The sequence below is a fragment of the Mugil cephalus genome, chromosome 4 (assembly GCF_022458985.1).
Source record: "Mugil cephalus isolate CIBA_MC_2020 chromosome 4, CIBA_Mcephalus_1.1, whole genome shotgun sequence".
NCBI classification, from domain to species: Eukaryota; Metazoa; Chordata; class Actinopteri; order Mugiliformes; family Mugilidae; genus Mugil; species Mugil cephalus.
Genome location: NC_061773.1, coordinates 2,649,478 through 2,660,748, shown reverse-complemented (window position 1 = coordinate 2,660,748; position 11,271 = coordinate 2,649,478). Strand labels below are relative to the sequence as shown.

Here is an 11,271-nt window from a genome sequence, read left to right as displayed (position 1 = left end):
CTTGGAAAGTTAAGTGCAATAAGCAGATCAGTTTATAGGCATTGTCACCCTACTCGCACTATACACCACCACCTAAGAATGGACAACATGGCTAAACTGGTCTTGGAGGGCTGGTTGCTGTCCATGGGGCTGCCTGAAACTGTGTCAGTATATGTATTTATGGCAGCAAAAATAGACAGACCCCTCTTCTCACCTCTGAGAAAGAGCTAAGATTAGCATCAGCCTCTAGCTAGCATGTATCACTGTCTGGATTTAGCCTGCTACCCTTCTCATGCCTGCCTGGCCTCGCTCCGTCTGTCCTCTGCCATGCTTCGAACTATATCTAGCTCTGTATAGCTCTCTATACCCTCTCTAGTTTCAATCCACAGTTTTCCTCATAGGGTGTGCGGAGTGAAGGACCAATAGCCACTGTGTGGGCCAGAGGAAGTCACAGATAACCAGACAATTATTGATTAATCTGATGGCTGTGGATTGCGCAAAACTAAACATGCAAGCAAGTACATGTGAGACAACATCAGACATATAGTACATAGCAGACTTATAGAAAGACTAAGCTACATGGAAACTGCATTCTGTATGAAGGTATTACATTTCACAATAAGTTTGGTATTTTCACTGTTACAAAATGACGAAGAACATTGAATTATTGTACACTGGATTATAGCCCAAAAGCAGTAGATTATTCTCCAGGATAGCAACATTTGTAAAGCTTTTATTGTTATGAAAATCATTGCATTACTGCATGATCACAGTGACCCGTTTCAGAAAACATGAGCACTTTAGATGATATTAACTTGTGAGAGTTGAATATAGGCACAGCAGTTCAACACTCGTTGTATAGATAGATAGATGCAGACTATTGATAAGAAAGCTTTCTGTGGGTTTCTCTGCAGTTCTCCATGTGGTCGCTGCGGGGCGCCATTTCGCAGAACCTTCCTAAGCGCCGCCCCGTTCCCTCCCTCTGTTCGCCCGCTGAGTCCGGGTTCAGTGAAGACGCCCTTAGCAACAACATACAGCTGCGACGAATAAGATACTCGTGTCACACAGAAGAAGGATTTAACAGTGCAGCTTCACCGTACTGTCTTTGGCGAAGTTTCTTTATGCGAAGGAGCGCCTCCGTTTGTTCCAACTGCAAACATGGGACATGAGAACAGCTAGTGAGCTAGCCTGCTCCGGCTAGCCATCACCGAAGAAGAGCCAAGCTGTGCCCCGAAGGAGGACACATCCCGGGGCTTCGACGACTGGTAGCACCGCTGTTCGCTAACTACCAAGTCAGCTAACCGGGAATAATCAACGGGAATGGTGCTCTGGACCGACTCATTAAACCGTCACAGAGAGGCGAGGGGCACACGGGTCAGAGCACCACGGTGTAATATTTGGACTCAAACTATTTTTAACCGAGGGAGCGGCTCTCGGCCGGACGGCTGTGTTTGTGGCGAGTGTAAGAGCTAGCTGGCTAACTAGCCAAAGGAAACGACCCCCACCGCCTGCCCAGGTCCTTCAACGGCTCGCCGAGGCCAGCGTTAGTCCCACTCAGTGTGGCAGAAAACACGACTGTGTTTGTTTTTTAATAAAAGAAGAATAGATCATTGTGGAAGAAGGTAGTTAAAGAGAAAGTACCCCGAGTTCCGTCGAAACCACAACTCAAGGCTACCTGGACTCTACTTACCCTAAAAAACTATAAGTTTTTTAATGCTACTAGCTAAGTGTGCTACGTGAGTTTTTCACTTTTTTACTTTGGATTTTTTTCTTTGATGCCGGCATCACACATTAACTGCAATCATGATGATAATAAGCAGAAAACCAGAGGGCCCAATAGCAACAGGTAACTATAACAACACAGTTGTTTCTTTTTGTCCATAATGTTGTACAAATGTTCTCAAATGTCTTCTCCTTACATTTAACGCTCAGGTGAAACGGAAAAAAAGATTTCGGCGCTAATGTGAAACCAGCTGTAGCCTCGGCTTGTCCAGGCTCTTTACACGAATGATCTTGTGCTTTAAATTACCCTGATGGACGCGTTTCTCTTGAAGCTCCAGCTTTAAATGTCACGTCGTGGCTTCCTGCCGCCAGAGAGAATGGACAGATGTAGCCGGTGTCACGGTGTATTTCGTAAACATGTTTTGTTTTGCTTTGAGACTGTGTCGATCATGACACTTCCTCCTGTGAATGTCTTGGAAAACGGCCCAGTGATCGCGTTGCTTTTTACTCCGTAAGCGTTTATTGTCATCGTTTTATAGCATTTCTGTGCAACTTCATGTGGAGTTTGAACCGTGGCTACTAGAGTTTTATTTAGTTCCGCCGCCTAGTATTTTTTTCTTTTTTGGCATGTGCAATATAATGTGACATTGCTCTCTAGACTCTGAGATGTTTAAAGAGGGTGTATTGTCTGCAGAGAGAGAGACGTCCTACCCCAGGATACCAGGAAGAGAGGGACAAAAAGCGTGACTTTACCCCGCCACACGTTTTATGACACATGATCCTGCTTGTCTGTTTGTTTGGACCTTGTTCTCTGTCATTTCGCTGTGTGGAGGGGGATTTTCACACAGTGGAGAGCTGACCTCCAGCTGCACTTAGTATTAGGCTGAATATTTGGGTACATTGTTTGGGCTCTTGTTTAATTGTTTTTCCCCAGAGAAGGAAAACAGCTCCTCAGGCAACAACATTTTTGATTTTGTTCAGAAGGTCCAGAACCCCTGCTGAGTGATTGTGAGTTTGCAGAGAGCTAATAGGGTCTGTGATTGCCTAATATTGTGCGTGGAGCACTAATGCCGCTGTTTGCTGTGCTGTGCAGGTTTAATGCGTCTGTATCCAGGCAGCAGGTCTAATCTGTCCCGGAGCAGGTCTGTTGACGATCAAGCGCCGGGGACTTGGGCTCTGACGCACCTGCACATGGTTACAGCATTCTCAGGAGCTGGTCAGAGAGAACACCAAACGCGCCACCGTGTTAGGCTTTTGCTAATGAGCTGTCCCAACACAGTAGCTCTCTCACTGACATATGCTAACAGGCTACTCAACCTAGTTTCAAGCTGTCAGCATTTATACTAGTCTACTGAAATGTCAGCTTTGTGTGTAAGACAGGCTACTGTCGAGATAGACAGGTGGCTGATGGTCACTGGCGCGCTCCCCTATATTGTTCTTCTTGTCCCCATCATCTTCCATTAGGAGTTTGGCTTGATGCCATAGAGGTGAGCGTGAAACACATCGCTATTGAATGACGGGCGCCATCATCCCTCCGTATTAGCTTTAATTCTGAGCACACCTGGTGTGCGCACGACATGACTTGGCCTGAATGGACAGATGGGCAGACGGAAAGATACTGTCGTCACAGAGGCATCTGTTACCCCCATTAGGCCAATAATACCACTTGCAGCGCTAGCGATCTGGGACCCTAAGCCCTGTCTAAGCTGGTCAGGTCAGAGCCCTGGCCACAATGTATTACACACAATAGACAGTGTATCTGCTAATAATGGCCCTTTTCACAGTAAATGTGGACTAGGATGTTGTGGCAAACAGTATTCACCCCTGCTGGTCTACAGAAAACATTGCAATGCAACATGCTTGCTGAGGTCGTCTTAAGGGGTGATTGTCAGCCCCTATCAAATCAATTGTTTGAGTCCCAAGGTAATTTTTGGACCTGATAGTGTGATTGATGAGATAATCAATGGGACTTTGTTCGGTTTTGACAAACGATGGTTTGTCTGTCTCTGTAGAGATTTAATTCCTCTTTCTAGACACCAGCCTCAGATTTAATCCAAGACTGTGTCTTTGTCGCACATGTGATGAACTCACATGATCACACTGATTATTATTATTTTTTTGTCCCCCTCCCCACCTTTGTCTCTTCAGCGCGCCATGGTGACGGTCTCTATGACTCGTACATGAGGACAGACCACATCCTTAAAGACGACACAGATACAAACAGTCCGTCTGGGCTGCCCCCAATGCCTAAACACACAGTAAGTAAACACACAAATACACACACATCCAGTTAAGCCCTATTTCCTGTTCTGTAGCACACTTTGTCTCCTGACATCCTGTTCCTCAGAGAGATATTCCCTATGCAGGCCTTGTTGTGTTTTTTATCATCATGTTTGTGCCTGTCTGTATCTTATCTCTTGCCTTATCTCCAACACGAGAAAATCAGTCAGGTTTTATAACCCAGAATGAGAGTACTGTGATCGTGTGAGTAATATTGATTTACAGCCTGAAGGCACACGAGAGTTTGTTGCACTGGGCAGCTCTCCATGAGGATGTAAGATAAGTGAAGTAGCCATTAGCCTTTAGGTGGAAGTCAATCTGAGATTCCAGTTACCATCCTTGAACTTTGAATGTTTATATTTACTGTAATGTCTCCACTTCCTTCATGCAAAACTGCCCCACTCTGCCCAGTCAAATGACTTGACAAAACAAAACATAAACTTGTTTTGTCCTAATTTTTTGACTTTATTTGGATTTCAGTTGCTTTACTTGCCAAGGTGCAGTGAATAAGCATCAGTAGGTTGACCCACATGTCATTCTATGTTTCTGTTTCCCTGATCAATAGGTGCATTTGGGTTGCAGTCAGACAACATGAGCATATTCAAGGCATCTCTTTTTGATCCGACAACAACTTGCGATAGGCTCAAAAACTAGTTTTAATGTATTATTTAAATAAAGGATTAATCTAATTATTAACATATACAAATGATTTGGTCTGTGTTTGCCTTTCTGAGCAGCCCTTTAGGCAAAACACACAAACATGCAATGACACTTGACAGTCTCCCATGTGAGCCGAGGGTTTGCTAAATTGTAAAGATTTATTGGGCTTGAAAATGTGACCCACAAACAAAACCACTAATCAACACCCCCCTTCTCCCCTTCCTCCAACACGTTTCTGTTTCTGTGGGCTTGTGCTGAGGTTAGGCCCAGTTTTCTATTCCGTTCCTTTGTGTTTGCTGTCACGCTCGCAGAGGTACTGTCCTCTGCTGAATGTGTCTGACAGTAACTTGTCCTGGTTCAGTACTTCAGAGAGTTGCCTCTCGCTCTATTAAAGTAATAAACTGACGTCACCCCTGTTGTATGTAAGCAAACTGGATGAACTGCTATATAAAATTTTCTAGTATACTTAGGTGCAGGGCGTGATCTAAAAGTTTGATGGAGATAACAAGGCAATAATCTCTAAGGCTTCTGTTTTCATTGTGACTGTGATCCAAATTGCTTTTTTTATTATCAAGATTTGCTTTGTTTTTAAAAAGGTTGCTACACGTGTTGAGTTGCACAACATTGTGTGAAGGAGAAAAGTATACTTAGGAGTTTCTCCAACAGCAAAGAGATTAGCTCTTCTCCATCTGTTGCACCATACAGATTTGCTCACAGCTGACTCTGTCTCCGCCCTTAACAACTAGTGCAAACCCTAGAGAAGACCCACATTCCCTCTTCCTATTTCCATGTTTTGCCACTTTAAAATGTTTTTTTTTTTTTTTTTTGCCAGTTTCAACTCCCCTATCAGTAATCAATGGGGCTGCACATGGGGCTGTGTTGCAAGCTTTTGATTTTCATATTGGTATATGTGTACGTGTGTATGGGTGAATGAGCTCGATCAATGACATTCACTGGGTTTGCAGTACAGCTTTGGGACAACAGCTGCATGGGTCCCTGGGTCAGCAGCAGGGCTGTCGTAATGAGCTGAGACTATATGGTTACATGTATGGAAACCCATCCAGCATTCCACCTCTATTTTAGGATTTAAGCTTACAACACAAACACACTCCCAGCTGAGTCCTCTTCCAGTGAAACATGTCAACACCCATTTTTAATGTGAGTTTCCTTGTTGTCTTAATGAGCGGACTGGCCCACTTGGCCTTGAAGCCTTAGCCTTAAAGGATAAACTGCAGACCAAAATCTCAGTTTCACTCCCGAACCACTCTGCCAATAGAAGAAGTGTTCATTAAAAAAAAGAAAGAGACAAAATGAATATGCTTCCCCAGAGTTACTTCATGTCAGCATGTCTTAACAGCCACACTGCTTCTATGGTTTAAGAGTATAATCTAACTTTAATGACCGTCATTTCCCATGTGCTCCATAATCTTGTGGAGGGCTCTTTCCGCCAGCGAGAGAGCGAAAGAGAGAGAGGAGAAGACGGAGAGTGGGGAGGAATGAATTCCTGGGGTTGCTGAGACGAAACTGTTTACTGGCAAGAATCTAGAGCTTTCTATAAGCTCTTTGAACCTGACACGTTAACCAGGCAGAGGTGGATCCACTACTATTAAAGTTTGTGGGCTTGTTCTAAAAGGATCACAAAAAGTTAGTCAAGATACTAAGTGGTCACATTTGATCAAATGAAATTTCATTGCTCTTATTGAGCATTTGTGATAATCTGCAATAGCAGTGTCTGACCACAAGGTGTATTTAGAAAATATTCATATGATTTCAAGAAGTTAAATGCTACACTTCATAAGTTACACAATTATTGTGGTAGGCCTAAGATGGCTTATACCTTACACCTAAGTTTAACAACTAGTGGACAAACCAGTAGGAGGGGAGGTGGGTGGTTTTGCATAGGTTTTGGTTGAAGGGAGAGGGCCTGGTCGCTCATCAGCATTTGCTGCCAGACTGGATCTAAATCCAGTTGTGCCGGTTCATCCATGCTGAATGTGACTCTAAAGATGGCCGTTAGGATATTTACTTGTGTATATATATATATAAAAAAACAAAACAGAACTAGCTTTTCATTCCTGTTATGATTGTGGTATAATTCCAGCTTTTAATTTGAATCCCATCCCACAGTGCCCTTGGTCACATTTAATGGTGATATGTAAACCTATCCAACGGGTGCAGTTAAGTGTTTTTAGCAGTTTCCCTGTTTGTTACCTGGAAAGATGATCCCGTAATTGTCTTTCCTGTGATATCAGATGGCTCCTCTTTAAACCTTTGTTCAGTTCTTGGCTTAACAGACCTAGGAAGGACAGGTTATTGTACTCACCGTGTTTGTCTCTCTGAATAGTCCATTTAGCAGCGAATGCAGACACAAACCTTGATACTTCACTGCCTCCCACATCAACAGAGTAAAAGGGCTTGTTTTATATGCTGTAAAGATTTGATGGCTTGAAAATGTGACCCATTATTCTCTTCTGTGCCATCTCAGGTAAAGCCTGTGGAAAACTAAAAGCCCATTTTTAGTTAAATACACTTGTGTATAAACAATGTGTTTCTACTGAGTTTCCTAAATTTCTTAATTCTCTGTTTCATTAGGTTGTCAGTAACAAGGCTGTCATGAGGGATCAGGTGGCTGTGCGAGGTGGCCAGTTGAAGGTCAAGTACCTGTATGAAGACTCAACCAACAACCGAAAGATCAATGCCATAGCCACAGCCACCACCCAGAACAGTGGGACCACCGGCCAGACGCCAAGTAAATCTGCCCCTGTCTCCAGCCTGTCCAAGGAGCACAGTGTAGACAGGTGAGAAAGATGCACACACGAAGATACCGAAAGCGCTTCTGAATCTCAAAGCACCTTAATTGGCCACAGACTTGAAAGTTAACCAGGGAAAGGAACGCCACCTGAGTTGCTGATCCATATGTTTCTGTCACAGCACTGAATCCAGTAAGGGCTCCAGCGAATCCTCTGGTCCTCACGGAGGCAACAGTGGCAAGATGTGCGGTCCTCTCACTCCTGACCAGGCCCTGAGACTCTACCGATCTCAGCTTACCTCCCTGGAGCAGACGGAGATCCACTCCTACCCAGACGTCTACTTTGTGGGACCCAATGCCAAAAAGAGACCTGCCATTGCTGCAGGCAACAACAACTGTGGCTATGATGATGAGCAGGGTGGTTACATTAACGTCCCCCATGACCACCTGGCTTACCGCTATGAGTTCCTCAAGGTGAGGCACATATGTAGTTGAATGCTTGTGCAACTCATAACGCTGTTTCCCGGATTTTTAGCTAACACCTTTTTTTTCTCTCCCTTCGTCCTTTAGATTATTGGCAAGGGTAGCTTTGGTCAGGTGGCTAAAGTGTACGACCACAAACTGCAGCAACACCTGGCGTTGAAAATGGTGCGTAACGAGAAGCGTTTCCACCGGCAGGCGCAGGAGGAAATCCGCATACTGGAGCACCTGCGCAAGCAGGATCGTAATGGCAACATGAATGTTGTGCACATGCTTGAAAACTTCACCTTCCGTAACCACATCTGTATGACCTTTGAGCTGCTGAGCATGAACCTGTACGAGCTCATCAAACGCAACAAGTTCCAGGGCTTCAGTCTGCCGCTGGTCAGGAAGTTTGCACACTCCATCCTGCAGTGCCTGGAGGCTCTCAGCAGACACAGAATAATCCACTGTGACTTAAAGCCGGAGAACATCCTCCTCAAACAGCAGGGGCGTAGTGGCATCAAGGTAATGCATCTGGTACATTTCCATCCTGTGAAACTGAACCGTTTAACAGGTCTTGTACATTTAATGTTCACCCCTACAATGTCTTCTGTCTCTGCCAGGTGATTGACTTTGGCTCCAGCTGTTTTGAGCACCAGCGGGTGTACACCTACATCCAGTCTCGTTTCTATCGAGCTCCAGAGGTGATCCTTGGTTCGCGGTACGGCCTACCTATCGACATGTGGAGCTTCGGCTGCATACTGGCTGAGCTGCTGACTGGCTACCCGTTGTTCCCCGGCGAGGATGAGGGCGACCAGCTGGCCTGTGTCATGGAGCTACTGGGCATGCCTCCGCAGAAGATCCTAGAGCAGGCCAAGAGAGCCAAGAACTTTATCAACTCTAAAGGTCACCCCCGCTACTGTGGAGCCAACACCCTGCCGACCGGGGCCACTGTCCTGACGGGGTCTCGCTCTCGTCGTGGTAAGATGAGAGGCCCTCCAGGTAGCAAGGAGTGGAGCGCTGCGCTCAAGGGCTGTGAGGACCCCACCTTTACTGACTTCATAAAGAAGTGTTTGGACTGGGACCCTTCATCTCGCCTCACCCCCAGTCTGGCCCTCAGACACCCTTGGCTGTATCGCAGGCTTCCCAAACCTGTACCTGGGACCGAGAAGAGCCAAGGGGCTCCTGTGAAGCGACTCCCAGAGCACCACAGCACCTCCTTCCCCTCTATCCTGGCCAAAGGGGGGCCTGGCTTAGGCACCGCAGCTGCCAACAACAAACTGAGGAGCAACATGATGGGAGATTCAGGGGAGGCCATACCTCTGCGTACGGTCCTACCCAAACTTGTCTCTTAGAGAGAGAGAGAGAGAGAGAGAGAGAGAGTCCTCTTATCTCCTCTCTCTCCCTCCACTTTCTCCTGCTCTGCACTCCTCAGGAGGAGACAGAGTACAGGAGGCAGCGGAGTCTAGTTTTTAAAACTTGTTTGGTTGTTCTTTTATTTGTTTTCTACTGAGAGGTGTCGACACCCCCAGTTCTTGGTTTTTAACATTAGCTGATCAGCGAGAGATAATAAACTCACTCTAAGAAGTTTTTATACGGAGGATTTCCTTGAGCGGCTGTGGATTTTATGTATACAGCCCATTACTGAGGTTTGATTTTAGATTATGCTTTTTAAAAACTTCCTCGTGTGAGTGGACAGCTTCGTAAGTGGAAAGAAAAATAACCTGTTTAACCTGTGTGTGTGATGTCACGTAAGGGTTGTGTTTTAGCAGAACACACTCAAGCACACCTGCACTGTCACTTGCCTCACCCCACACTCTTAACACTTATTGGACGCCCCCCTTTTCTGGGGAAAGTGTTTATATGAGTGAAACTTGAAAAGGGCTGCAGAGATTACTCTTACCAAGTTAAAGATGGCGAGAAAATGTGCTCAGAATAATTAAATAGAAGAAAAAAAGAGTCACGCTCTAGTATTTGGGCCTTGCAAACACTGACACATATTAATCCTTGTTTATACGACAGAAATGACTTCATACAGGTAATTCAGAATCGGTTTTATGCAAAGAATGATTAAGAAAACTTTACTAGCAATAAGTCTTCATTTCCTCCGCCTCCATCTTATTCTCTTTTTCCCCTGCCCGTCCTGATCCCTGGTGCTTGCATGTCAGCTCAGTATGTGACAGTAAAATGTGTTTGCTTTAGCTCTGTGGTGCTACTGTGGGAGACATCAAGAGGACATAGGACAACCTATTTACAGCCCCCTCTTCCTCCTCCCATACGGGTGCAAAAAAAAAAAGAAAAAAAGGAGGGCGAGGAGACGGCAGCACCACTCAAACTCTGTCACAAGGGTGTCACCAGAATGTCATCTGCCCAAGGCCGTTATAGGCCGCTGTGGTTGTTGGCAGTGGAGGTCCTAATGGAAGAATGGTGCGAGGTGAGAACGAACATGGGGTAAATACGAGGGGCGGTATGTTTAAAATGAGCCAGGGTTACCTTACCTCTGTGGGAACTGCAGAAGAAGAGCCAGTGACAAAGAGTTTTTAATGGTACCGAAGGAAGAAAGAAGGAAGTGTTTCTCAGGGAGACATACTTGATACATCCCTTAATCTCACATTTACTGTGTTTCACTGGCAGTTATCTGTCCCAACCATGGATGAACATGCATGCAGTTCTGTCCACTGACGAGCGAGAGATTGCATTCACGAGTGAGTCCGCAAAGGGGGTCTGCATGCTCCACTGTCTGACCTAGATTCTCTCTCCTCCCCCACTATCTCTCTGTCTCATATAGACCAGGGAAACCTCTCTAACACTCACACATATATAGTGAATTATGGTGCTGTCCAAAACACAAACACACAAAAACACGTCAGGTGCATGTTGGTAAGGACCACACTGCTCAAAGAGTTCTTTCTCTTGTCCCTCATTTTTTAAATAGAACCGTCAGGGATTTCTACTCTGTCTCCATTTTTATAATGGGAGTGGTTTCTATTGCTTCAGAATATCAGAGGATGTGAAATGCTACAGTGGAAAAAAAGAGGAAGTCATATACTGTCATGTTGTGTGAGTTAGTAGGAGGGTTTTTGGTGTTAGGCATGAAATCACCACCTGTTATCAGACCGAGTGACTATGAGAAGAGAAACTGTACAGTAATCAAATGAAGTTGTGATAGTTTCTTTTTCTATAAAAAAAATAAAAATGACTATTAAGTGAGATGTGTGTTGCTGTGGCGTGATTTCTGGTTTGACACGTGTATATTTCATTACTGCTGCAATATCAAAGCTGAAGCCTTGACGGAGATCTGGAAAAGACAGTTGACGAATCTAGAAACGGCTTTTCTTTTGAAAGTCTGATGTTCACCTCACAGAAAAGCTCTGTTCACTGGGGAGATTTGCATAGAAACTGAGACAACAGATAAAACG

General features: G+C 45.0%; 1 protein-coding gene across 1 annotated transcript; it reads left to right on the top strand.

Moving 5' to 3' along the window:
* Positions 1 to 966: 966 nt before the first annotated feature.
* dyrk3 (dual specificity tyrosine phosphorylation regulated kinase 3) lies at positions 967 to 11,062 on the top strand. Its single transcript, XM_047582855.1, has 6 exons — positions 967 to 1,825; positions 3,850 to 3,959; positions 7,234 to 7,439; positions 7,573 to 7,864; positions 7,961 to 8,377; positions 8,476 to 11,062. The coding sequence occupies exons 1-6, from the start codon at positions 1,783 to 1,785 to the stop codon at positions 9,205 to 9,207; spliced, it is 1,800 nt and encodes a 599-aa protein (XP_047438811.1). The 5' UTR covers positions 967 to 1,782; the 3' UTR covers positions 9,208 to 11,062.
* The last annotated feature ends 209 nt before the right edge of the window (positions 11,063 to 11,271 follow it).

Bases quoted from the DNA above. Each gene is read 5' to 3' on its own strand.
- dyrk3 (XM_047582855.1), top strand. From the start codon at position 1,783: ATGATGATAATAAGCAGAAAACCAGAGGGCCCAATAGCAACAG. The intron at 7,865-7,960 runs GTGAGGCACATA...TTCGTCCTTTAG, and splicing joins ACCGCTATGAGTTCCTCAAG to ATTATTGGCAAGGGTAGCTT. The intron at 8,378-8,475 runs GTAATGCATCTG...TGTCTCTGCCAG, and splicing joins AGGGGCGTAGTGGCATCAAG to GTGATTGACTTTGGCTCCAG.